Genomic DNA, 25,594 nt, shown 5'->3' on the forward strand with positions numbered 1-25,594 from the left:
AAAACCACAGTCAGAGCCAAATGGACAACATGGAACAGTGCCAAACCTTTCCAGGAGTTGGCTCCCAGGCAAAATTAGTCCAAGAGGCCCTCAACGCATCCAGGAGAACACAACAGAACCCAGAACAACATCTGAAGCTTCGTAGGCCTCAGTTAAGGTCAGAGGTCATGATTCAACAAGAATAAATGGAGAGTCTGAATGTCAAAACCACTGCTGTAGTTGGATGGCTAGGGTCTGAACCATTTCTCCTAATTAATAGAACCATGAATTCTCCTCTCTGCTAGGAAATGTCTCGCTTGTGATCTTAAGCTTTGGAGTGGCCTAGTTAAAGTCTGATTCAAATGATCATGCCTGACCTTAAACATGCAAAAAAAAAAAAAAACTAAATTAGCATGGGGTCAGAATAGTATGGATATGTACTCAGGAGATCTTTAATATTAAACTTATTTGGTAACCCGAAACATTTAAGTGTGACAAGAAAGCAGATAAACAAAGAAATCTGTAAATACTTTCTGAAATAAATAAACTTTTGACGATCCTCTAATTTACTGAGATGCACCTGTGGTTCTGGCTAAAACGTTTGAGCCTATTTCAGGTAATTAAATCAAACTAACAACTCTTTGAACTTCAAATATTTTAAATTACACAGAATACCCACATGTTGCCATGAACTGGATTAAAATGGTGGATTCAAGGGTAAAATACACAAACAGTATACTTTATTATTATTATTACATAGATATGAAAAATGCCTTACTCTGAAAAATAAACCTTTGATACATTTTTAAGAAAATAAATTAAATATTCTGACTACAGCTTAATAAACTGTTGTTGGATAAGGAGGTGGTCTCTGCTGGTTCATCCCAACATGCTAAAGACTAATAATGGGAACCTACAGAAAGAAAGTTAAATAAGGTTACAGAGGACCAGAACAGTTTACACGGAGGGTGGGAACACAGCCTCTCCACTCTTGCAGTCTTTGGCGACATCTGCATGCCTTAAAGAGCTACCAGTCCGCTTTAAAAAGGAACAGAAGAGAGGGAAGGAGAACGGTAGCATAGTGGTCGGCATTCCTAAAAAATGCATCTTTAACAAACACATTGACAACCTGAGTTGGAGCTTTAAACCAGCCCTTCTGTGAATCTTTTGTACCATTTTAATCTGCATACTCAGTGTTCGTCAGCTTCAAATATTTGTTTAGGAAAACCCAGCGGATGAACGTCTCTCAGATGGATAAGAGACCCGTAGCTGGACTTGCTTCCTGTAAAAACCTGCTTTTTGTATCAAGTGCACAACAAGAGTCGTTATAAAAGTGGTGTGAGCTTCTAACAAGTAGAAAAAGCACTGAAATGTGGAGGTTTATTGGATAACACACTGGCCATCGTCAGCTGCACACACACTTCTGAGTTTTCCAAGCAACCGTTCTGGAAGAAGGATGGCAGGTGAACGTCATTCAGGACCTGCTCAGTTCACAAAAGCCGAGGCTAACACTGAAAATGAATGTGCTGGTGCTGGTGCACCTTCCCGTCCACATGGGAGTGGGTGTGCGTGTGGATGTCCGTGTAGATTTTAGGGTAGATTTTGGGCGGGACGCTAGGTCCAGCCTGGCTGAGGAGGAGCTGCTGCTGGGCCAGGTACTCCTCATAGTTCATGGAGCTCAGGCAGTCTTTATCTGGGCTGGAGGAGCTGGACGACGCAGCGGGGCAGCCCCGGTCACGCTCTCGATACGGGGACCTGTGGGAGCTCTGCAGCGGCTGCGGGGCCGGAGCGCTGGGAGGGGGGCAATGCTTCCGGCTCTGGCAGAACCACAGTAGGACCGTGGCGAAGATGAAGACTATTCCGGCAGGAATGCCGATGATGACGGGCCAGGGGAGGGAGCTGGTGTTGATAGGGAGCAAAGAGACAGGGGGCTTTGTGTCTGCAAAGAGGGGAGACAAATAAGGAAGATCTCAACCAGTTCTTTCCCAAAATAATAAAATATTTTATAAACTGATGAACAAATGGTTGCTTAGTTACTGGTTGCATTGCATGTTATTTCTGAAAAGGGCAGCATTTACAGGTACATCCCAATTTCAGTACTTGAACTCAAAAAGTAACAACCTATATATTCTACAGGTTTATTACACACAGAGTGATTTTTTAAGCTTTTATTTCTGTTCATTTTAATGGCTTCCAGCTAATAAAAACACAAAATTCTGTTATTCAGTTTAAAAAATGACCAATAAAAATACACTAACCAGATGAATCAGGGGTTTTGGAGCAAATTATATTTGTTCATGGCAAATAATTTACTGATAGGTGATGACATACATGCTGCAGATTCTGTGTCATTGAATCATTAATTGTTTAAAATATAAAGGTTGGGGTTAGATTATTTGTACCCTTATCCATAATCAATTACAGAAATCAGACCCTTTTTATAACTGCTGATCAGCTTTTTTCCCAGGTCTTTGGGGTCGGAAGGCCTCCATGCCATCACCCTAATCTTTAGCTCCCTCCATAAATTCACAATCAGATTCAAATCCATCCAAAGCATGAATATTACTTCCAGTCAGAAAAGACACGGTAAAACCACAAGATTACTTTGAACCTAAACCTGCCAGAGGTGTGAATCATTTTGGGTTTAGCAGTTAAGAAAAGCAGATTATTATAGGATATCAAATGCTTTAAAATGGAGCCAAAACCATAAAGACCTGGAGAAAAACTGAAAATTAACATTCTAATGGATGAAAGAAGACCCAAAACAGCAAAGACTAAATCAGATTGACTTCTACAGGTCTACAGTTACCTGCAGGTACTAAAGTCACACTGATGACACATTTGCTGAAGAAGCTACAATTTGCCAAAATGGATACTGACTGTCCCTTGAAATTATCTTTTTAACAAGATAACTACCCAAAACACATCAGTAAGCGAGCAGCAGCTATTGATTGGCCAGCGCACTGGCCGAACCTTAATCCTACAGAAGATCTGAGAGGAGGTTTCTGAGGAAAAACCAAGAACTGCAGAGGGTTTGTGGAATGTCGTCCAATCATTCTGGGCTGGAATACCTGTCCACAGGTGTCAGAAGATGGTCTACTTTAAGCAACACAGATGTAAAGCAGTTCTCGTTGTTTGTGCGAGTTCATTGATTCACAGGAATCGACGTCTTCAAGCATTTGTCAGATCATACCATGAATGTTTCAGTCTGAAAAGTTTTCAGCCCAAAATTCCTGTTCCTCCCTACCTTGTGGAGTAAGAACAAGTTTGATAAATTTTCCTTCATGGTTTTAATTTGGACCTAAATGTTCAGTTTCCAGTGAATTTTGCATGTATGGAAAAAAATGCTGTTATAAGTATTTTGAGCTTTCCTCCCTTTAGTAAACAAACTGCTATTATTTTGAACACAACTTTACCTAACTCTGAGTCTAATGCATCTATCTAATATATAAGTTTCATCTTTTTAATGAATTACTGGAATAAATGAGCTTTTCAACAATGTTCTAATGTATTAAGTCTTTGACTTGTAATAACTTCTATCTCCTCTGAGTGATCGGGGGGACGGGTCTAAGGTTCTCACCTGGCAGCACAGTCAGGAATGCGCTGCGGAAGCTGTAGCCCATGGTGTTGGCGCCTAAGCAGATGTACATGCCAGCGTCGTCCTCCTTGGCACGGCTAATGAGCAGCTTGTTGAGGTAGGAGCCGTCGGGCCTGGACCACACCTCCCCCGTGGGCAGCACCACAAACCTGTGGTCCCCCACCTCGATGGTGGAGTTGTAGCGGCTCTCCTCGTTGGACTCAATGCGCTTGAGCCACTGGATGACCGGCTTCACGTCGCTCCGCACTTTGCACTGGAGGGACGTGGTGCCTCCATAGTCCACCGTGGTGTTTATGGGATGTGTACCCGTCAGAACCGGTTTGGAGCTTGTCCTTTCTGCGCAGATGCAACGAGAAGAACCGTCACAAACATCTTGTGGTGCCTCAGCATCTCTGCAGATAGAAGCTAGGCATTCAAAATAGCCTAAGGCTAAGTTCTTGTAATTGAGAGAGGCAGGAACACCACATGTAACACAAGAAGTATGTGTGATTAGTTTCCTCTCTGTGCTCCTGGGTGTACAGCACACAGTTCTCAGGGGGCTGGAGGGGGGTTCTGGCAGACAGCTGGGCTTTAATCAGCTCCAGATTGGCTGGATGGTCTCTGAGCTGATGGTCCTCTACCTGAACAAACAGCAGGGCACCAGCCCTCACTCTCAGGCTGCTTCCTCAATGTGCTTCTCATGTACATAATTGCTGAGAGCACATTCATCCAAGCAGCCAGACCTGCTGATCACAATCGGACCGCAGGAAAGGAAAGAAGTTTTGTCTTCAGAGTCAGACCTGCGATGATGCTGATTAGAGTCTATTTCCTGCAGCTACAGTTCTTCGCAAAAGTATTTACACCCTTTGAACTTTTCCACTTTGTGGCACGTAAGAACCACAAACTTCAATGTATCTTTCAACATTTTTTACAAAAGAAAATGTGAAAAGTGTGCCATCCATTTGTTTTCAGCCCCCTTTACTATGATACCTCTAATTAAAATGCCGCTTTTTTTTTTCAGAAGTTACCCAGTTAGTAAACAGTCTATCTGTGTGTGATGGTTAATTCCAGCTGTTCTGTTTCTGGCCTCAGAGGTTTGTTGGACAACATTAGTGAACAATCAGACAGAATCATGAAGACCAAGGAATATAGCAGGCGGGTCAGGGAGAAAGTTGTGGAGAAGTTTAAAGCAGAGTTAGGTTCTAAAACGATATCCAAGCTTTGAGCATCCCACAGAGCTCTGTTCAATCCATCATCTGAACATGGAAAGAGTAAACCCTACAAGGAGAGCATTAAACAGAGAAGCAGCCAAGAGGCCCTTGCTAACTCTGGAGGAGCTGCAGAGATCCAGAGGTCATGTGGGAGAACTGTTTCATAAGACAACTACTAGTCGTGCACCCCACTAACCTCGTTTTCATGGGAACGTAGCAAGAAAGAAGCCATTGTTGAAAGGAAGTTTCAACAATGGCTGCAGTTTGTCACAAGCCACGTTAGCAAATATGTGAAGGAATGTTCTCTGGTCAGATGAGAACAAAATCAAACATTTTGGCCTACATGCAAAACTAACACTGCACATCACCCTAAATCCTCATTCCTTTAGTGAAACAAGGTGGTGGCAGTATCATGCTGTGGAGATGCCCTCCTTCAGAAACGATGAAGAAAGCTAAGATGGCCACGCTCGGTGAGATACTCACGGATGACTTCGACCTTGTATGTGGCGTTGATCTCCCCCACTCGATTGGAGACCTTACAGGTGTATCTGCCGCTGTGTCCTGGTATCACATTCTTCAGACTCAGAGTCCACTTCCTCTGGCGGCCCTCTCCGACCTCCTGCTCCGTCAGAGGCCTGTCGTCCTTCAGCCACACGATTTCCGGTCGGGGGTGCCCGCTGGCCGCACACTTAAGGCGCACGGTGCTGCCCACGGGACACACTATCACTCTCCTCCTCATCTTTTCAGGCTGCGTGAAGCGAGGACGAGCTTTCAGAAGAAACAAAAGAAAAATGTACTTTACATATCCGATGATGCAAGGATATATTCTGGCATATAAGGGACATTCTGATTGTTGTCTGTAGCCCAGTTGAGAAAGCCTTTCAAAGTACTTTTTAAACTAATAGACTGTACTATATAGTATTATAAAAAAGGAAACTTCACACTGTTTAGTTAGCTTTTGCGAAGCATATATTTTTCCTGGCATTAAAGGTAATAAACATGACTAAAGTAAATTTTTTATTCATTGCTTTCTGAATCAGTCTGCAATACAGGAGCAGAAAGCTAGGTCCAGCTGGCGAGCAGAACAGCAGTATGATCACTAACACACTGCCTTTTCACATCCCACATACTCTTCCAGTTTGTTGCGTTAAAATCACAAACCTCAAGGTGTTTTACTGAGACTTTATGAGAGAGACCAAGTGGAAGGTAAATGATTCATGGTTTCCAAAATCGTTCACAAATAAAAATCTGAAACGTGCGGCTTGCATTTGTGTTCCGTCACCACCGAGTCAGTACTCTGTAGAAGCAATTTTCACTGTAATTAGTGTTTTTAGGTATGTCTCTACCAGCTTTTATATTGAACAGAGAGCATCCGTGAACCTCAGTTTTCAAGTCTTGACAGATTCTCAATTGGATTTACAACTGGATTTTGACTAGACCATTCTAACACATGAATATACTTTGATCCCAACCATTTTATTGAAGCTCTGGTTGCATGTTTAGAATTGTCTTTGTGTTGAAAGGTGACCCTCTGTCCCAGTATCAAGTCTTCTGGACCCTCCAACAGGTTTTCTTCCAGGATTGCTCTGTATTTAGCTCCATCCATCTTCCCATCACCTTCGATTCCCTGTTTCTGCTGAAGAAAGGTACAGTATCTCTATAGCATGATGTTGCCCCCACTGTCTTTCAGTGTGGGGATGATGTATTCAGGGTGATATGCAGTGTTAGTTTTGCACGTAGGACACAAAGTTAAGTCTTGGTCTCTTTGGACCAGAAAGAGCCACCTATTGTAAATTGTAAATATGTATATTCTGTAATGCAAAAACAGAACAAAAGAGCAAAGTGTACCGGAGGCAAATTCCTTGTTTGTATGTACGAACTTGGCAATAAAGCTGATTCTGATTCTATTTGCTGGAAGCAGGATTTCTTATGGGTTTCTTTCAACAATGGCCTCTTTTCTTGCCATTCTTCCATATAGAATAAACTATTAAGGTGAATGACTAATAGCTGTCATGTGAACAATCCCTACATGTTAGTTGTGGATCTCTGTAGCTCCTCCAAAGTTACCATGGGCCTTCTAGCTACTTCCTCGATTGATGCTCCTCTTCCCCTGGCTGTCAGACGTCCATGTCTTGGTAGGTGTGCAGTTGGTCCATCCTCGTATGTTTAGGTGATGGATTGAACAGAGCTCTATTAGATGCTCAAAGCTTGGCATTTTGTAATAGAACCTAACCCTGCTTTATACGTCTCCACAGCTATTTTCCTGATCGGTCTGCTGTGTTCCTCGGTCTTTATGATGCTGTTTATTCACTAATGTTTTCTAACAAACCTCTGCGATCTTCACAGAACAGCTGGATTTAGGCTGACAATAATTACACACAGGTGTAGTTTAGTTCTAAAGGCTCCAGTGGTTGCACTGAATTGTTAGGAGTATCAGAGTAAAATGCATGCCATAATCTTCAGACTTCTATTTGTCAAAATAAAATGAAAACCATGTATCATTTCCCTTAAACTTCACAAGTATGTACCACGTTTAAGTTGGACAATCAGATAAAATCCAGTTAAGACATTAAAGTTTGTGGTCAGGATGTGACAAAATGTGGAAAAGTTCAAGGGGTGTGAATACATTTGCATGGCAGTGCGGTTTGCAGAAAGCAGATGTTGGATTTGGAGTTATTACCAAGTTTGTCACCGCCCGGTTCAGGTTCTGCTCCATTAGCTGGTCCTGTGTTATCAGAATGAGAGTCATCTGCAAACACAGTGGTACAGAAATCAGTCAGCACATTAATACATGATGGGGTAAGGCCTTTATTTGTGCAACCATCATGTTCTGTTAGTACAGTTTGTGTCGCATAAGCACTTTAATTTCTGGCCCTGTTATTGCTACAGCATCCAACCGGCCTAGAAATGTGTTTTAAGACTCTCTGAGTAATTTCAGAGTTAATTGTGAGGTGTCTCTGTGCAGGCTGCATGCTCGGGTCACACTCTGCTGCATTTGGTAGTAATACGATCGTTTTTTATTAAGCCCCGTCAGAGCAGACAGCTGTGGAGTTTAAGTCACTGGCTGACATCATGCAGCCCAGTTAAGACCGGGCTTAAAGAAAGTATAATGAGTGAAACCTAATCGACATTTGGGATGTGCTCCAAACGTTTCTCACTGAGATGTGATGTGTGCAGACAGAGACATCGAGCAGAGGATTCCTCCAGTCATAGCGTTTCTAACCAATGCCCTTCTAAACACTGGGACCAACACATGTGCAGTGTTTGAATGAAAATGCTTACAAATGAATGGATTCATTGCTTGTTTATTCAAAAACATGGGACTGCGTCTACCTTCTGTGACTGATTTTAATCTCTGGCTTTGCTGCAGCCTAATGCTGGATTCTTCTACATTGGCACACTTGATTCCCTCACATGGTTTGATTGGGTCAGGTAAAGAGGCCAGATGTGACTTCTAACCCCGCCGTTCTGCCTCCCTCCGAGAATACTGAAACTGTTGGAGCTCTCCTGGGTTCTCTTGGTACAGGCAGTCCTTTGTTTGTCCCCTGCAGCTCCGATCCCAGCCATGATGTCATGGCTATTTGAAGGGGGTTTAACTGGCCAACGATAATAACCCATTCCATCCTCCAATGGAAGAAATATTTCCCTCTTGCTCACTTGGGCTCTCCACATTCCTGCCGGTGCCTGAACCTCCCAATCCAAACAGATCCTGGTCCCGCACTGCCGGGGCTTTCATTCGGACTTCTATTTTTCTTCCTTGAATTTACTTCCTTTCTGCTTTTTGGTGATTTTAAGGAACAATGGTGCTCTTTATGCATCTGAGCTGGCAAAGCTCTGTGTTGCTATTGTGTCAGCACAATGTAGGCTCAGAGAGCTGCAGAGGTGGGATGTTTAATGGCAGACATATAGATTTAGCTGTTTCAGAGTTTCATTTTGTGTGGTGGAAAGTTACCAAATGCTGAAACATGTCTTAAAAAAGCAATTAAAATTTACCTGCTGAAAGAAATCAGAGTTCTTATCTATAGAACCGATAGGATAAGTTACATTGTATTAATTCATAAACAAATCAGTATCATAGTCTGTCAAACTTAATCCTAAATTCTTCCAACCCAATCTGAAGGATGAACTTTTGACCAATCTGGGTTACGATCTTTATCACGAATTAAAGGAGAAAGGAGTTTTCTGGTTATTTCTCACACTAAGATTTATTTAGGCTCAATCAAAGACAATTAACCCTTAATAATCAACAAAACCTAGTAAAAGACCCAATAATTAAACTAATAATTAATCCAACTCTTTAGTAATTTCTACTAATTAGAAATAAATTAACGAACCATACTAAATCTGCTGATCCAGAAAAAAGGCCCATTTTCTAAATGAAAAATAAAAGTTCATAAGCTGTAAGATGAAAAAGGTTTGATGTCCTAATTCTGATTTTACATCCTAACTCATTCTTCTGATCCGCTTTGGCCCATCCACTTTCACAGCACCTGAACACAGAGGTGCCCCTTCTCCACCAACGCGGTTTGGCGGGCTGCTCTAGTTCTCCAATGTGATTTTAAACCAGTGCTGCATGTTTCCACAAAACAGGTCAATGCTGGAGAAGATAAAAACTACAAATATGACAAAGAACGTACCATGGTCTTTGAACACAGTCATCAAGCTCTGCCATCTTGCTGCTACGATTCCCTTCAGTGTTGTGTAATGCCCACTGTTAATGATGCATCCTTGGCTCCCAAGACTGGTGGAAACGTGAGTAGGTTCTCAACAAAACATCAAAGATCGAAGGCACCCAAACACAGTTAGTGTGTCCCCAATTAGGTCCGGTTCAAGAGGTGCATCGTTTACAAAAACCAGCAGAATGTCATAAGGCAGGGGGTCCCACTCCCGTAGTTCTCGACGTCCAGCAATCACATGTCGAAGTGGAGTAGAGCAGTTAAAGTAGATGAAAGGTCAGCCCTGAGGTGTTCGTGCTCGCTACATACACCACTGAACATTACAAGGCTCGGGATCCAAAAGCAACCTAAGCTTAGGCTGAAAACTTTATGTTTGTTAAAATGCAATTAGCATTTTATCCATCCAACTCAAATCCATTCATGATGTCCCTCCAGTGTTTGTGGTCTGACGCCATCCCTTCTCACTTCATTCACAAATCCAACCACAGGAAACAGTTCTACCGCACACGGTTTCTGCTGGCCATGTCACAAGAAAGGCCCAGAGAAGTTTGGATCATAATAGGCTCCAGATATAGTTGGGGACGTCGTAACGTCCAGAGAAAGTTTGGCTCAGTGGCCTTGCATCATCTCCAAACAGCTACCACATGCGGTCAGCCGGACGTGGGGCAGTTAGCCTGCAAACATCTCCAGAGGGCAGTAAAATTAAAAAATGAAAAATGCTTCACGAGAGCCAGCAGGAGTAATAAGGGCTGCGAGAACAGTGTGGCCCCTGCAGTATATCATTCATGCAGACATAAACATTACATTCAATCTTGTAAATGTTAATATGACAATCCCACCTTAATGCTGAGATAAAACCAGCTGGGAGGACAGAGGTACCATTGCATGCACTGGCCTCTCTTGAAGGGAGTCCTGGGGGGATGATGGGGCCAGTTGCCAGGACACCCCCTCCAAACAGGGTCCAAACAGCCAGCTGGAGGGATTGAGGAGGCGCCGTGTTGCACCAACGGACCGGATTCCTCAGATAGCTCTTAGGAGGACAGATGGGAAGAGGGAAATCTCTCCACTGCTGCTTCAGAACATACCCCCAACCCCTGTCATTGCCATCCTCTTTCAGATGCTTCTTCTCTGCTGGTTCTGGTTGTAAAGGAATGCTCTTGAACTTCTTGAAGAGCTGCCAGGTTTTAGTCAGCCCCCCTTCCATCTTGACCGACTGCAGTTCTTCTCTTTGTGATCCAGTAAAAACAACAAACTGGCGTGATGGATGCTGCATGCAGAGCTGCGCTGGGAACCAGCTACCCCTCATTTACACAACTTCAAATAAATAAGCTCTCCTCAGATCTTATGAAACGCCACACCGGCAGCCACGGCGGGTTAACAGCAGGCAGCTAAATTAATTAGCTGAGTCACAGTTAATGGAAAGTTTTGCTCATGATAATTGCTCACTGTTTGGGCTTTATGAAGCTGACTTCAATCCTGGCAGTTTTATGACAGTAATCTGATTAAAATGCACCCCTTCGAAAACAAACGGCGAGGCTGCGGACTGCCAGCGGCTATAACAGAATGACGGACATGGGAACAGAAACACAGGAGCATATGTTCAGTCAGAGGATGTCTCTCCGGTCAGACCGCTATGCACTCATCACCACATGGGGATGAGGAGGAATTACAGAAGAGCAGATCAGGATTAAGGGGGAGGCCAGAAAGCTGTAATACAACTCCAAAACGGGCAAAATCCCTCCTGATAAGAATCTGAAGGACTGGGTTTACCAGAAAGTCTCCAGATTAAATATGTGATGCAGTTTATTCTAAAGAAAAGCAAAGAGTGGGGGAAGAGCCATGCAGGTAGTCGGGTCGGGCTGATCTAACAGCAGCAGATTCAGACTGACAACACACCTTATATTTTCACTTCAGCTGATGTTCCACTACATCATCCAGGGCTGAGCTGCTCATCATGTAGAATTGGTTCAGATGCAGACAGAACCTTACCCAGGGGTGGCTTGGTTAAAACTTGATGCAACTGTGATGTTTGGTACTCAGGCAAGGATGCTGATATTGATAATATGTGTGGTGAATGTTCTCCATGATTTTCAGATTGAATTCATCTGAGCATGTTTGGATTCATCCACATTTAAAATGTAAACCATATGACATCATTGTGGAGCTGTCCACAACAGTGAGCAGCCTAACGAATTTATCCTGGATGGTCATTTCAGTGGTCTGGACACTCAGTTTAGTTTCAATCATTTCTGACAGATCTAAATATAATGCAACAAAACAGAAATCACCTTCTACTGAGAAGAGCTATTTTTTTCAGATTATTTGCCAGAAAAATAAAATTTGGAGCATGGTCTTCATCACAATGATACCAACTTCCTTTGTGACCCTAAAAGTATTAAAAAGGTGGTCCGTTCAGCCGAGCGGACCGCCTGAACCACGCTCCCCAACCAGCCGAACATTTATATAAAACATTGCAGGTCCAGAAGATTTCTCTTCTCACGTCAACCGTCTGGTCGGTGCTTCTACAGTCTGAGGACTATGACTGAGAGGATGTGGAAGAGTATCTACTATGCACCTTTTAAATTTAAATTGCACAATTATATACTAGGAGCTGCATCTCAATTTTACCTGTTCTTACTGTACTTAAAATTAGCCTCCCTTGTAAACCTGTTACATTGTTTCTTCTGTCAGTGGCAGTCACCACCATATTTGAGTTCTCTCATCATCTTTTGCAAATGTTTCAGTGAGGTTATTTACAACATATTAAACCGGAGCAGGGTCTCCTTTATATTTCTGTATGTTTTCATTTTGTTCATATTAACTTTATTCAGTCAGCATCATAATTTATATTTGCCATCTGCAGAGGAAGAATTTTTTACAGACCTCCAGAGGTGCTCAGGGCTCATTTTTACACATTTAAAAGAAGGTCTTCATGAACTGTTCTGAAACTGAGTGTAAACGGGTATCTGTAATGTAAAAACCCAAAGGGTGATGTCTGATATTGTTTAGTAGAGCTCTGTTGTTAACCCTGGCATTACAGATGGTTCTGTTCCAACATCTTCAGCCTTTAATTTAAACACAATCAGCTGACAGACACCCAGGCTTTGAACTCGTTTAAACCAAGCGCTATTCTGCCTCTGCCTGAATTATGCTCTTCTTCTGATGCACAGCCATCACGAGGCCAGGGTGAAACTCTTCCTGTGAGATACAGCAGACTCTGGGGGTAATTAGGCATCTTAGAGTAATTAGACTAAACACAGCCTTCACGCTCCACTCCACTCATTCATCATGCTGTGCCCCGGTGCAGAGGAAATGCACTGTATGCAAACTGTCCCAAATCCTGGAAAACTGGCACTTTAACACTGAATGTGGTTCTTATTGTGGACCTCCTGCCTACACGGAGAGTAGCCTGGGGAAAAGGAAGAGCTCCAGATCCAGCTGAGTCACAGAGGATGAAGCAGAACAATAACCCAGGCTGCTGTTGACTTTGGACAGAGAGAGGTAAAGAGCTGCAACACGTACAGAGATGAGAGGATCAGTCACCAAAGTACCAGAAATCTGGCTGATGCTGCCTTTAACCAGAGGCACACTCTGCAGAGAAATGTTACTCATCTGACCCGAAAGCTCAACACAGGGAGAAGATGCTGCCCTACACATGAGGACAAGAATATATCCTTTTAATCACCAGACAGGTGACCTACGGCTGCAGCCTACATTTTAATTGGAGCGTACTCACCGATAATGATCAGGGTGTAGTTGACGTTAACACTCCCAAAGCCATTAGTTGCCTGGCAGTTGAAGGTCCCAGCGTCCTCGGCCTCCACCTCCTTGATCTTCAGGCCCATCCGAAGCTCACGAAAGCGAATCCAGCTGCTGTGGATGCTGCGTCCGTCTTTGGTCCACCGGATGAGGGGAGGCGGGTCTGCTTCCACTGGGCACGGCAGCTTGATGGCGCTTCCCAAGCGGGCCGTTTGTCTGTGAGTGACCCTGTCCGACACTCGAGGAGGTCCTGGGGACACAAATACAATCTTCTTCATTTCAGAATGAATGAATGAATGTAGGATTTATCTATTAAGTGACTGTCAGAGATACTGCATACAGCCACAAAGTGCTGCAGAAGATAAAAACATAAATGTAAAGGACATAGGAAAATATATAACCACAGGCTTAAGGTAATTAAAATGGAAAAATGCAGTACTGTAAAATTTCTTGCTGCGCAACGCATGAACACTTGAACTTAAGGCCAGACATTCTCCTTCTGGTGGAGAGCATAATTCATGGATCCATCAAGTACAGCAAGTCGTCCAGATTCTGAAGCAGGAAATTAGCCCCAGACCATCACACTACCACCACCGTGTTTGACTGTTAGTATTTTATACTTTTTCTTTTACTTTTACACTAACAAACACAAACCTAAATTTTGTATTGCGCCTTATCTTAAAAACAACAAGAATGTAAGATGGATTTTATATGCAAGTGCAAGTCATAACCAAAGAGTACTCTTACGTACTTGGTGGACGTACAAATGGTGGGTTGGCTAATATTCAAACTGTATTTTGGGAGGGGCTACAATCATTGTTTCTATTTTACTCAAATTCTTTTAAAAAATTCCTCAGCCAACCGGTTTTACCCAAGTTACGCAGGATATCTACTTAGTCAACTTATGGAACTGATTTGGTTTAACAGATGCAACTTAATATCATCAGCATAGAATTGGTAGTCAGTAAAACACTGAATAATACCTGCAAAGGGAAGCATACAAAATGAAAATAATAATGGGATGAGTATCAAGCCCTGGGGAACCCCATAGGTTAAAGCTGCTTACAGAAGAGTATTCATTAGCTTTTACAAAGAAACTTCTAATAAATAAACTCCTAATAAAGATCTGAACTGGCCTTCTACAATTTTTCCAAAATATTTTGTACAGTGAGTTAAAATTGTGTTCTTTTGTTAATGTTCTGCTTCTGTTTTTTTTTTTTTTAAATCTTTTTCTGTTTGTGGGTCTCAAACTGGCATCTGTTGAATTTCATGACCAAAAATGTCAGTCATTTTCTACCACTTCTTCCATAGTGGGTCGCGGTGGAGCCGGTGCCTATCTCCAACAGTCTATGGGCGGGAGGTGGGGTACACCCTGGACAGGTCGCCAGTCCATCACAGGGCAACACACAAACAACCATGCACACACTCATTCACACACCTAAGGGCAATTTAGAGACCAATTAACCTAACAGGCATGTCTTTGGAGACTGGGAGGAAGCTGGAGTACCCGGAGAGAACCCACGCATGCACAGGGAGAACATGCAAACTCCATGCAGAAAGACCCCCAGCCGGGAGTTGAACCCAGGACCTTCTTGCTGCAAGGCAACAGCGCTACCAACTGCACCACCGTGTAGCCCCTTGACCAAAAATGGGAAAACCTACATTTAGGACCCAAGAAACAGAATAGAACATGCAGAGCAACACTTAGTTTGAATCTGGATTTTTCAGCCCTGAAACAGTAGGCAAAGATGAGAAAGAGGCAGTTAGTCTATTTGTTTCCTGATTTGCCAGGACCTTGAAGCCAGATTGTAATAATTGGGCCAACCATGTCACCCACTCTGTGAGCAGAGAGGGTAAAATGTCCTGGCTCTCGTTCTGCGTTTATCATGCAGAGATCAAAGCGATGAGGTGGGTTTGGGGTAGCGCGGGGCAAGATGGACAGCGGCCATTTCTCCGGATTTTAATTGGCTCAGGGCTGCTTCCTCAGATCTGGTGCAGCAGAGCGGGCCCAAACACCCTGTGATGGTGTTAGGAAGCCTGAACAGAGCCTCCTACTAACCCCCCCATCCCCGCAACACCACTGAAAACCAAACAAAACCCTGAATCACCGAGCAGAGCAGCCACACAAGAAAACAGAAGCTTGGGGGCGGCACGGAGGGGGAGGAGAGTCAACCAGACCCTGTAGCTGTATCTAACCACAGAGAACACAGACCCCTGTCTGTACCCCAGAACAAACGGCCAGGCTGGTAGCAATAAAAACAACAGGGAGGTTAAGTACACATGGCCTCTCCATCACACACAGGGCCCCATTCCTTTGGTGCATTTCATGCATGTATATGATAAACATTATAACGGCAGGTATCTCCACCCACTTCACTGCAGACAGATGCATCTCAGCTGCAGGAGCACATCTGCAGGGCCATGCCAGAAACCTCATGGTCTGATCAGAACATTAACAGACTCAAATCACCCTAAAAAGTAAATAATGGATGATGAACCATAAAACCCAGCAAAAAAAAAAGTGCTCTATGTGACAAACCAAAGAAATCCCTCCTCATCTTCATGTCTATGTTTTCATCAACCATGCAGGATCACAGAGAGTTTTTCCTCCTCTCATTGGATTGTCTCCCCTGGTCTGCAGTGTGCAGGAAATTAGAAGTGTAACTGTTTCTGTCTGAGGAGGAACTGTAACCACAGTATTTTGGGCTGAAAGCTGCTTGTATCGCAATGGTTTAGTGGCAGAGAATGAGAACAGAGGCGCTCAGTGCTGCTCCTCAGCAGGATCTGCTTCGGGGCCCCAAACGGGTCAGAGTTTGAGCTTGTCCTGCTGCAGGACTTCACAGGGTTCAACCTAATGGACTGAATTGCCCTGTGAAAACACCTACTGTATTTCTTGAACAAATAGGCCTCGTTTTTCTTCTCTGACTCTTAAAAGCCAATTTTGAATTAATGAAGAGGACAGACCGACAGAAACAAGCCATGATTCATGTCCAAGGTTCAGCCGAAGCAAACTGTCAAAGCAGTTAGACCCCGCTCCAACATTTTCTTCTGTTAAAGCTGGAAACACATTTCTCCTGAGGGATCAAATATCCTCTTGGGAAAAATTAAAAGAGACAAGAAAAAAAATTAAAGAAAAACATATTTTCTTTTCCATTTGACAAACCTTGAGATGCTGTTTGTGGAGCATTTCCCACTAAGTGTTAGTTCAGGCCACCCTGTCAGAGGAAGACCACTGATCCCTTTTTTAGATTAAAAGGAATACTTCAACATTTTCAGGGATAAAAAACAGTTATTCTATATCAGCAAGCAATTCCACTATCCTACACCATGACTGTCCAGATCTTCTGAAACCATACATATTTCCAAACAGCTGAATTTGTGTTGGTTGGTGGGTTGGTTGGTTTGTTTCCTGGCACCAAACCCAGTTGTCCTCCTGGAACACCCAACTCTCCTGACGTTTCAATCATTTGACCCAAACTGTTACCCTCAGATGAAATGAAATTTTTGCTAATGTTCAGAACCCACCCAGGAACCACTAAAGCTCAATTCAATTACAGCCCAGAACAGTGAATTTGTGTGGGGGCAGGGTACAGTGTCCAGTTAGGCTGCCTTTAAACCCTCACAATTACAGTGACAGTAAAGCCACTCATTGGCTGAGGAGTAACCACCACTCAGATCCACAAAGTGGCGTTGGAGTAGAGTGGAGGTAATTCCCAAATCAACAATGGCAATTGTTTTTTCATAAAGGTTCCAGGCTGGTCTAGATAGGTTCTGGTTATCTTTTTCTGATAATAAAACTTGTTTGATTATTGGAAATATTTAGTTAATATTAAGTGTGGCAAAAAAAAAAAATTAAAACACAAGAATTATGTAAGAGGAAAAGTACTTTTTTAAGGCCTTGTAGTAACTGCCAAGCATAGTGGTGGTAGCGTCATGCTGTGGGCGGGTTCACTGACATTGCTACTGGTACAATGCCCAAAGTGGATGGAATAATGAAGAAGGATGATAAATAAATGCAGACTGTTGACTGTTTTATATTGTAAACTTAAAATTGTTATCTTAATGATCCCAAATACCTCCAAACTCCTTAACCTTTCCTCATATCAACAACTAGGAGGTGAAAAGTTGGACACAGTGGTGATCAAACACATGACCAAATGGTTAAGAGATGAAACAGGCTAACATTAAACATCAATCTAATCAAACATAGTAGATTCCACGAAGGGACTGACTTTGCAGCAATCCCCCGTGCTGAGCATGCATGTGGCAACAGTGGAAAGGAAAGGTCACTTTGAACAAGAAGAAACCTCCAGCAGAACCTGGCTCAGTGTTAGTAGCCATCGCCTGCAACTGAGGTTTGAGAAGACACAGCAGACACACAAAACCACAGGAGAACTGGCCCAGGAATACTTTCTGTGTCGAAGGCAGAGAAGTGGTCCAACATCCAGGCAGAATAAAGGCAGAAGCTTGTTGATGTGGTTGAGGAGCAACTTACGTAGGAACATTTCACCAAATATTAGTGGGTGTCTGTGTCCGTATTAGAGCCTAATTTTGACCCCGCGTAGATTAGAGAAAATGCACAATAATTCAAGCTCATGACCTTTCCACTCTGGAAAAACAATGGTTTAAATAAAGTATTTAAAATTCCACGTTAAGATGACATACATGCCCGTGACGACTATGTAAACCTCTGAAACTGTGCTTATAATAGTGAGCATTTGCAGAAACAATCATCTTAAATGTTAAAGCAAAAAAATGTCTGCTGTTACTTCACTATCAGTCTCAGTGTTTAGTACTAGCCGACCGGAGCGATTCCTGAACTGTTTTGGACTAAAAACACTCTGGCTGCTGATCCAAGCACAAGGAATGTGACACAAACGATTTCCTCCTTGCATCTCCGCTCCCAAATAGCTTTTGAAGTTCCTCGAGAAAAACAAGGCACAAGGAGCGCTGAATTCAAGGACATGGACTGAATAACTTAATAAGTAATTGTGCTGTGTACATGATTGGCATCTTTTCTTCAGAGGGGACTCCTCCTCCTCCTCCTCCTCCTCCAACCTCCTACAGCCTCTCAAGGACAGGTTCTTTTAACCTTGGAGTTGAAAGCATTGGAAGCATAACAGAAAAATCCAGTTGTAAGAATGTAAAAACTGGAATATTCTTTCCTTATATGCTTGCCTCTAAGATGAACAGTTCAACATGTGCAGTGTGCAGCTTGTTCTGACATCAGTTTATAAGTAAAACACACTGAAGCCCTATTGTTCAGTCTCATGAGGCGCTCTGCTGGTAGCTGACCTGATAAATGGAAATCTGACTCATGACCAACTGGTGAGCGTTTCTAACTGTTCGCCCGGATTGTTTAAATTGTTAGGAGCTCGCTAAAAGGAGAATGATACACATGACCATATGGGCTTTCCCGTACTGGAGTGCTGGTAAAGAGCTCCTTATTATAGCCGAGCTCCATGTGTGAAAGGAATCTTTCATAGCGCAGGAAGGAGGAGGAGGCATGGAGACTCCCAGAATTAGCTGTGTTTTTCTTTGCTCAGTTTGGTGATGGATTATTTTTAAGAGAAAGGGCCACATTCAATAGGAGGCATTCTCCAGGTTGGGACAAAATACAGCCATTTTTTTTTACTGAGGTTGAGGAGCAGTTGCTCCAACATGAGGGCATCTGTAGGGTGGAAAACGTTCTGGAAGAAAAACTAAAACACAACAAATGTTGCTAGATGTGAACAATACTCAGATGTGGGATTTATTTTCTCTTTTACTAAACACCTGTAGATTTGTAATGATGTGTACATGCTTTTCTCTTTGGTCTTTCACTGCAAACATCTCAATGAAGGGCTGAGCTGAATGCTGACAGCCGTTCAAACAGAGAACGCCTGGAACCGGACCCAACCACAAAGAGATTGATGGGATCATGCATGCACTGTTATCTGCTTTCTGTAGGACGCAGTTCTTCAAACTTCTTTTTTTTTAATAATGCATGCACAGGCATCACACAACATGGTGTGGATATATTACTAGGATAAACAGTATGTAGCTTTAACATAAAGAACATAAGGTAGATAGAGAAGGAAAGACATAAAGAAGGCTCCCTCCTACTCATCAGCAGAATACAGAGACAGTTTAATGCAGCCAGAGCTGCTAGGGAAATAACTCATGATGCATCCCATAAAATCTCAGGTAGATCTTAAGGAGCAGAGGAGAGAAGAAGAAATAAGTAGATGAAAGCTGGAACCTGAGTCCCATGTTACCTCCGGCAGTGAAAGTGAAAGGTGACGTAGAAAAAGCGGCCCTTGGAGTTTGTGAAAGGCGTTTCACTATACATTTCACCAGTGAGAGATAAAAATCAGCATAAAGAGCTGAGAGCCAGGAGAAAAAGCCATCCTGACAATTCAAGAAGGGGGGCAAGCTGAGGGAGGTGAAGGGGGAACAGCGGCTGGGTGAGGCGTGGAGTGGCAGGAGAGGCTGTTCTGACAGCAGCGGGGCAGCAGAGGGTGAAGAATGCCTTCTTTTCTTACCCCTCCAGACATCCTGCCCGCCAGCTTTACCCTGTCAGGTAATCAATACCACTTATTTTTCCCTTTTGGCTTTCCAATCAATAGATAAGAGCGAGGTAAGACCAGTCGGGACAATGGCTCTTTCTTTGGCACCATCAGATGTGTGCTGAATAGCGACTGCTTCGGTGGTGGGAATGGTACAGGAGGAGCTATTGGGTGACACAAGGGACCAGAGAAACAGCAGGAGGGGGTGGAATAAGAAGAAAAGGGAATAAGATGCTCCAGCCACATCTATCTGATTAAAGGAGAATCCCTGGAATAACTTTGCTGCGTGTTTGAAATGAAATCTGCGTCTACTCAGTAAGGACTCCTGCCAACCGCTCATCAAAAGAGCAGCAAAGAGAGAGAAACGTCTCCGGTCTCCATAAAGCTCCTGGAAACATCTCCATCACGCGGCCAGCCCTTAGCAGGCCCTGCTGTGGAGGCTTTGAACTCTAAGCTGTTATATATCATTAAGCCTGACTGCCTTCTCCTGGCCCCGGCTGCCTCTGCTGGAGAAAAAGAACATGCACGTGAGCGCGTGCCCCTGCACACCCTTCACGAGCTTCAATGAGACTAAAACCCAGGCTCCACCTTCAATAAATCAGATCCCATTCACCCATTTCCCAATCAACTGTGTATATTTCTGCAGTTTATCCAGACGTAGGTAACCTACCTTAAAGCACACAATACCTCTGCTAACTTCATAACCTGTTCATTCAGATCATTGTTTTTAAAAGAAACAGCCAAGAGGATGAAGTGAACGCTCCCTTTCACATCAACCCAATGAGATTCCCTACAGACTCTTTACTTTTCCAGACTCCTGGAAGTTCTTAGATCCTTATGGAAACCTGAATAAACTGTCGCCTTTCAGATCACGTTTTCCGAAAAACAAATTGAGTTGGAAAAGGTCACTGCTTGGTTTTCTCAGAGTGAAATCAGCATGATTGTCGTCTTTTCTTTGGACCTTTTTCGGAAAATGTTTTAGTTAGTTTCCGCTCAGAAGACCTGCAACTAGATCTAAAAGATGGACATAATTACATCAACATCATGGAGGGCGTAAAGTATCTGTAGTTTTTAGATGGCTACAAAATAACTTGGGGAAGGTCATTTAAAAACGATGGTGACACTAATATGTTACTAAATTACTGCGTCCTTTAAGGCCACCATGCTGCGGAAAACAAGACAATCTGAGAAAACACAAAATTATATTTTCAAATGATTATTTGAATTATTGAAGAGAAAAAGTGCCTCCCATTACCCATAAAAGGTGAAAACATGGAAGAGCCTTCACAGGATTGGCTGGCCCAGCAAAATTACTCCAAGAGAGTGCAATGACACATCCAGGAGGTCACAAAAGAACCCAGAACAAAACCTACACCATTTCAGGCCTAACCTGCTTCAGTTAAGGTCAGAGTTCATGATTCAACATTAAAAAAGAGACTGGATAAAGATGGCCTCCATTGAAAAGCTCCAAGGAGAAAACCTCTGCTGACTAAAAAAGAACACAGAGGCCCATCTCCCATTTCTTAAAGATGATCCCCAAAACCTTTAGGAAAACAGTCTGTGGACTGACGAGATTGGCCGTGTTACGTCTGATGTAAACCTACCAGCATTTCGGAAACATAATCCTATACTGACAGCCAAACATGGCGGAGGTAGTGTGATGGTCTGGGGCTGTGTTGCTGATTTAAGACCTGTACAACTTGCAATAATTGATGGAACCATGAATGCTGCTTTCAACTAAAAAAATCCTGAAGCAGAATATCCAGCCATCACTGTGTGACCTTAATCTCAAGCACACTTAGGTTATGCAGCATGGCAATGACCCAAAGCACAACAGGAAGTCCAACTGTGGACTAGCTCAAAATAACAAAACTAAGTTTTTGGAGAGGCTCAGTCAATGTCTGGACTTAGCCAATTCAGATGCTTTGACATGACCTAAAAAGGACATTCATGGTCAAAAACCTTCAAATGTGGCTGAATTAAAGCAATTCTGCAAAGAGGAGTAGGCAAAAATTCCCCCACAGGGATATAAAAGAGTAATTGAATGCTATTACAAATGCTTGAAGGCAGTTTTTGCCTCCAAAGGTGGCACAACCAAGTATTAGATTTATGAAATTGTTAAGTTTTTAACACAGTAGCAGGTTGGTTTGGATAGCTATTTCCCTTAATAAATTAAATCATCTGCTTTTTGCATTTACATGGGTTTGCTTGTTCATCTGAAACATTTAAGAGTGACAAAAAGGCAAAAACAATAAATCTGTATGGGGGGCAAATACTTTTTACAGCATTATACGTTTCATTCAAACCCTTAGCATGTTGCTTTAAATGGACCTGGACAGCATCGTTTCAGAAAATCTGCATGATTTACACGCTGCGATTGAGGTCAATGAATGTTGGACATATAATTCTTGTGCATGTTGGCACAGTTCAGTCTTTCTGGACAATATGGTGCTGAAGCTCTGGGTTCAGTAAGAGAACTTCTGGTCATAGACCCCTGACAGAACATTGGACCTTCAGCATATATCCATTCAACTTTAATTCTGATGAGTTAAACGTCAGTGATTCATTTAATAATTGTGCTACACTAGAGAGTTATTTCAACCACTACAGTATTTTATCAGTGGGGTCTGAAGGGATTCACTGTATTTAAGGTTTGACCTGACTTGATTGAAGCTGCAGGTCCACGACAGCCTGATCTTTCAGCTCTGCTGGTTCTTAATTCATCAGACCTTTCTGTTAGTCTCTAATGTTTCTGTACTCTCCAATCAAGCTGATTCCTTGAATAAAAGATATAAACATGATTGAAATCTCAGGGAACTTGTCTCAGTAAGTAGGTTTACAATGAATGGAGGCAAAAGATGCAGACTGGAGCTGTTTGGACAGGTCCATATGGACCTTGACCCATCTCTGACTGTACTGACTAGGAACTCTTTTCCATTTTATTCTACAGATCTTATTGGGGTTAAATAGATTGTGCGGAGATCAGAAACAAACTTTGTTCTGTAGTGTTAGGTAGTCTGATCACCTTCACAATAAAACTAATTTGAAGGAAGGTGGAACATCCTTATCATCTTCACCGATGAAGGACAAAGGAATTTTAGTGAGGGCTGAGCTTTTTGTTTATGTTTCGGTTTAAATGGCATTGGGAAAGATGGACGTTCACTACAGTCTTAAGATTTTATCACAGAAAAAGAGGCAAAAGCTGTAAAGTACACTTCTTTGCAAAAGTATTTGAACTTTGTTACATTCCAAACCCAAACTTTATCTATTTTATTGGGATTTTAACGTGATAGACCAACACAAAGTAGTGCATATTTGTCAAAGGAAAATGATACATGGTTTTTAAAATTTGACTCCGAGGTTTGTTAGAGAACATTGGAGAACATACAGCATCATGAAAACCAAGGAGCACAGCAGAGAGGTCAGGGACAAGGTTGTGGAGATGTTTATAGCAGGGTTAGGTTCTAAATATCCCAACCTTTCAACATCTCACTGAGCTGTTCATCATCCATCATCTGAAAAGGAGTATGACACAACTGCAAACCTATGAAGACATGGGTGACCACCTGAACTGACAGGCAGGGGAAGGAGAACATTAATCCATGGTAACTCTGGAGGAGCTGTAGAGATACACAGCTCAGGTGGTTTTCTGTAGCTCCTGCATAACCAAGAATTGTTCCACAGGACAATTCTTGGTTATGCACTCCACAAATCTGGCCTTCATGAAGAAATGGCAAGACGGTTTAATTACTGAAAGAAAGCTATAAGGAGTCCCATTTGTGGCTTGCCAGAAGCCATGTAGGAGAAACAGCAAACATGTGGTAAAAGATGCTCTGATGAGACCAAAGTTGAGTTTTTGGATCTGAAGGCAAAAAGATATTTGTGGTGGAAAACTAAAATACGCATCACCCTGAACACATTGTCCCTACAGTGAAACATGGTGGTGGCAGCAACATGCTGTGGAGAATGCTTTTCTTCAGCAGGGACACAGAAAACAACTTAAAACTGAGGTGGAGGTTCACCTTGCAGCAGGACAAGGACCCTAAATATACAGCCAGAGCTACAATGGAACGGTTCAGGTCAAAGAAGATTCATATGTTCCATATGGTCCAATCTGATCTCCGAACTAAATCCAAATGCAAATCTGTGGCAAGACTTGAAAATTAAAGTTTTCAGACACTCTCTATCCAATCTGACTTAGCCTGCATTATTTTACAAAGAAGAATGGGTAACAATGTCTATTTCTAGATGTACATACCCCAAAAAGCTTACAGCTTGCAGTGAAAGGTGTTCTACAAAGGGTTGTTTAACTGAAGCAGAGAAGCAACATCCACGATGTGATTGTTTTTTCACTATGTTAAAAGTGTAGGGAAATAGAACTGTATAATATGCATAATAAATATTGGTAAATATCAGTTATCAGCCATTACAGTAATATTAATATCAGATATTGATATTGGCCCAACGTTTCACATCAGCACATCCCAAATAATTTGCAACATTTTTAAAGCAACTCTAAACCTCAGTTCATTAGAGGGTCTGAGGCTAACAGCACAGAAACTGACGGCATTTTAAAATGAGCTCTATCAGGTCAGCTTTATCTTTTGGGTTTTTATCACTATCTCTGCTGCTGCTTGATAGGTTCACTTTAAGAACAGAGTAAGGAATGAGACGCAAACGTTTCACAGCTTTCAATGCAAAAGCTGTTCATTACAATATATAATAAATCTATAGAATATCTGTTAAAACAGCTAGTCTGACATAATGTGATGGAGCGACTCTTTCATTTTATCCTAAATATGAGAAAACTCCTATTTAGAGTCTGAACTGACCCAGACTCACACACAGTGAGCGGCACTCTAGTCGTTTTATCTCACTCCATTAGACTAAGGCCTGGTGCACACACTGGGCTAAGTGTGTGCTCAGAGACACTTATCAGGACAGAGGAAGGCTGTGAAGAAAGAGAAAAGCCAAACAGTGGAGGGAGAGGAATAAAACCAGGCCAAGGAGGGAGAAACCAGAGCGTGGTGTAAGGAGAGGATGCAAAGATGGCAGAGAGGCCTCCAATAACATGCAGCTTCTACAGAGAGGGGGGAAGGGGGGATTAGGGTGGACTAGGCGGCAGAAAGCAGGAATCCCAACAATTTCACACCCCGATTCCTGGCTCGGACTCAGCTTTAGTCACATGAACACACCAACCAGCACCTGTTTATTACAGTCCGCCTAATTTGTTTCACGACCGGCCGACCACTTGGTGGTAAACAGAGTGTGAAACAATCACGCTCCTCCCTTTCAGCTGTGAGGTGTTTGAGGGGTTTGTTGAATATACAGCCTGGTTCAAATCACTGCCAAAATTTCAAAAAGCTAAAGATCAGGGTTTTGACTCGACCCAGATCCATGTCTTAGTTTTTAGGAAGTCCTTGGTGGATTTACATGTCTGTTCTGGGTGACTGTTATGTTGCAGGGTCTAGATCTGCTTTAGATTAAATTTTTTTACAGATTGTCTCACTTTTTTCAAGATGCTGCTGCAGCTAAGCATCCCCACACCATCACACTTTCGTCTCTGTGCTTCACAGTTGATATGAGGTTCTTTTCCTGGAAGGATGTATTTGTTTTACGTCAAACATGTCCTCTGGTTTCGTGTCCAGATGATTCACATTTAGACTCATCTGTCCAAAAAACGTTATTCTAGAAGTCCTTCTTGTTGTCTACATTCTCTCAGGCAAACTTTAATCAGGCCCTCATGTTTTCTCAAAGGTTTCCTCCCACATATCCAGTGAAAGTGAATCTTGTGTAGTATCCTTAAGATTGTATGAACGCTCGTGTCAACAGCAGCAAGAGTCT

General features: G+C 42.7%; 1 protein-coding gene across 1 annotated transcript in view; it reads right to left on the minus strand.

The window, feature by feature from the left end:
- Window positions 1-697: 697 nt before the first annotated feature.
- The window catches only part of LOC124855958 (fibroblast growth factor receptor-like 1), a 35,131-nt gene continuing 10,234 nt past the window's right edge, over window positions 698-25,594 (minus strand). Inside the window, exons 3-7 of the mRNA XM_047346114.1 lie at window positions 13,180-13,452; window positions 7,448-7,516; window positions 5,251-5,535; window positions 3,560-3,913; window positions 698-1,918 (exon numbers count right to left, since the gene is read on the minus strand). Coding sequence (XP_047202070.1) covers window positions 1,485-1,918; window positions 3,560-3,913; window positions 5,251-5,535; window positions 7,448-7,516; window positions 13,180-13,452 — 1,415 coding nt within the window. The 3' untranslated portion in view covers window positions 698-1,484. The remainder of the gene's footprint in view (window positions 1,919-3,559; window positions 3,914-5,250; window positions 5,536-7,447; window positions 7,517-13,179; window positions 13,453-25,594) is intronic.

The sequence above is a fragment of the Girardinichthys multiradiatus genome, chromosome 19 (assembly GCF_021462225.1).
Source record: "Girardinichthys multiradiatus isolate DD_20200921_A chromosome 19, DD_fGirMul_XY1, whole genome shotgun sequence".
Taxonomy (NCBI): Eukaryota; Metazoa; Chordata; class Actinopteri; order Cyprinodontiformes; family Goodeidae; genus Girardinichthys; species Girardinichthys multiradiatus.